We start from the raw sequence: 1,985 nt of genomic DNA on the forward strand, positions 1-1,985 counted from the left end.
CTATCACCTGTTGTATCATTTATTCACATCGATCATCTCTGTTGCTCACTTCAGATATTCTTGTGTTCATCCTGTTGCATTCTCATCACTGTCTTCATCATCTCTGTCATACTCTTCCGTACATCTGTGTTATATCACTATAGTTTTCCTTCGCTTTTCATGTCATGTTTTCTCTCATGTTACTTCATGTGATTGCCTATAGTATTACTATCCCTGGGATCAAACCTGTGTTATTGCAAGCCCGTTCCATAATTGCTTCCTACATCGATGATTATGCTCCCCAACATCACGATTGATTGAGCTGTTTTCCATCGTACTTTATTTCCGCTGTTGTGTTTGGGATATGTTCAAAACTTTCGAAAGAAATTTTGAATCTCCCATGCACCACTCCCCCTCTCTCTGGTCGATATACTCTCGGTCCTAACACCCTATGAATTTTTTTAGCGAGTAAGTATTTTTTTAAAGTTCATACACGGAGTATTAGTATTGGGTACAATAATCCTAGACCTTACGAGCTCCTACGTAAATTTTCAATCTATTCTTCTGCCCCCCCCCCTCCTAATTTTTGAATTTCAGGGCGGGTGGGCCCCCTTCCCCCTCCCGATCCAATAATATTGCTCCACGTTGCTGCTTACATAAAACACACAAGGAAAATTACGAATGTCTAGCATTACTCGTGTTGGGTATGTGTATATAATTTGAACCAATATTGTCCCGGTTTACCGCTCGAGATCAGTTGCACAGTTTTGACTTATTTCCGTCTCATCACAACCTGTCTTGGTTAGCAAAATATGCATACTCGCCAAAAGAAGAAGCAAACTATGCATAACTACGTGGTACACGTTCTCCGAATAGTAGTAACACTGTTCATTTACACCAGTAGTATCGTAGAAAAGGCATGTTCGGTAAACGACAGTCGTATATACACTCCGCTGCTCAGCAGCAAAAAAGAACTACACCGGTGGCAACGCCTCATCCGACGACTGCGGCGCCTCTTCCGGCTCCGAGGCTTTCGCTGTCACCGTCGGCGGCGGCGAGATCACGCACCGGCACATTGGGCACGTCCTGTGCGAGTCCAGCCACATGTCTATGCACTCCACGTGGAACAGGTGCCTGCACGCCGGCAGCTGCCGCACCATCTCGCCGCCGTGGATGTCCTCCAGGCAGACCGGACACATCACGCAGCTCCGGGCCGCCAGCTCGCCGTCGCTGTCGCCCGCCTCCAGCGGGCACAGGTACGCGAACGCCGGCGGCGCGTCCACCACGTGCGCGCGCGTGCACCGGCCGGGCGCTCGCGGCCGCCCGCCTGACCTAGCCGTGAGAGCAAGCACGGGACTCACCGGCCTCCCCGCCCGGCGGTGAACCCATGATGTCCTGGGAGCGAAGCAGCCGAGGACGACCAGCAGCGACGCGACCGCGGCCGCGAAGGCGCCGGCCATCCAGGCGCCGACGGTGACGCCGAGCACGCAGAAGAGGAGGATGGCCACGCAGGCGACGGCGATGCCGTAGAAGGCGCGGTACCTGGAGACGTCGTCGTTTCGGTCGGCGTCGGCGTCCGTGTCGCTGTAGCGGGAGCTTGCTGAGAGCCTGGGGTACAGGTTGAGCATGATGAGCCGAGTTGAGTGTAGAGACCAGAGTGTGTTATGAGTTGTACGTACGTGCTTGCTGCAAGATGATTAAACTTTGATCAGGAAGGAGGAAGGAGTTGAGGATGCAGTGCTGCCACCAACGTTTTCGCGGCAATTTATAGTGTTCGGTGGCTCAAGGTTTTGGCGTGTCGCTGCTGCCGCAGCGGCAGTTTGATTACCTTTTTTTTAAGTATAGAATGGACTAGTGGTCTTCAATTATTATTTAGGTCTATTAGTTACTGGCTGCTGGTACAATTCTTGGTTACTGGATGGCTCGCGCACGGCAGGATAGAAAATTACGGTGTTGCATTGACGTGTTGACTCCGTGGTGTCCAGACGATAGGCCCAGTTCCTTGT

The 1,985-nt window shown here is 51.7% G+C and overlaps 1 protein-coding gene across 1 annotated transcript; it reads right to left on the reverse strand.

The window, feature by feature from the left end:
- Positions 1–953: 953 nt before the first annotated feature.
- Positions 954–1,607, reverse strand: LOC147960428 (E3 ubiquitin-protein ligase Os03g0188200-like). Its single transcript, XM_087532986.1, has one exon. It carries the CDS (start codon positions 1,605–1,607, stop codon positions 954–956), a length of 654 nt encoding a protein of 217 aa, XP_087389112.1.
- Positions 1,608–1,985: the final 378 nt, after the last annotated feature.

This window comes from Triticum urartu, chromosome 7A, assembly GCF_056163025.1.
Source record: "Triticum urartu cultivar PI428250 chromosome 7A, HENAU_Tu73, whole genome shotgun sequence".
Classification (NCBI taxonomy): Eukaryota; Viridiplantae; Streptophyta; class Magnoliopsida; order Poales; family Poaceae; genus Triticum; species Triticum urartu.

Coding starts and splice junctions, on each gene's coding strand:
- LOC147960428 (XM_087532986.1), bottom strand. CDS start 1,607: ATGCTCAACCTGTACCCCAGGCTCTCAGCAAGCTCCCGCTACAGCGAC.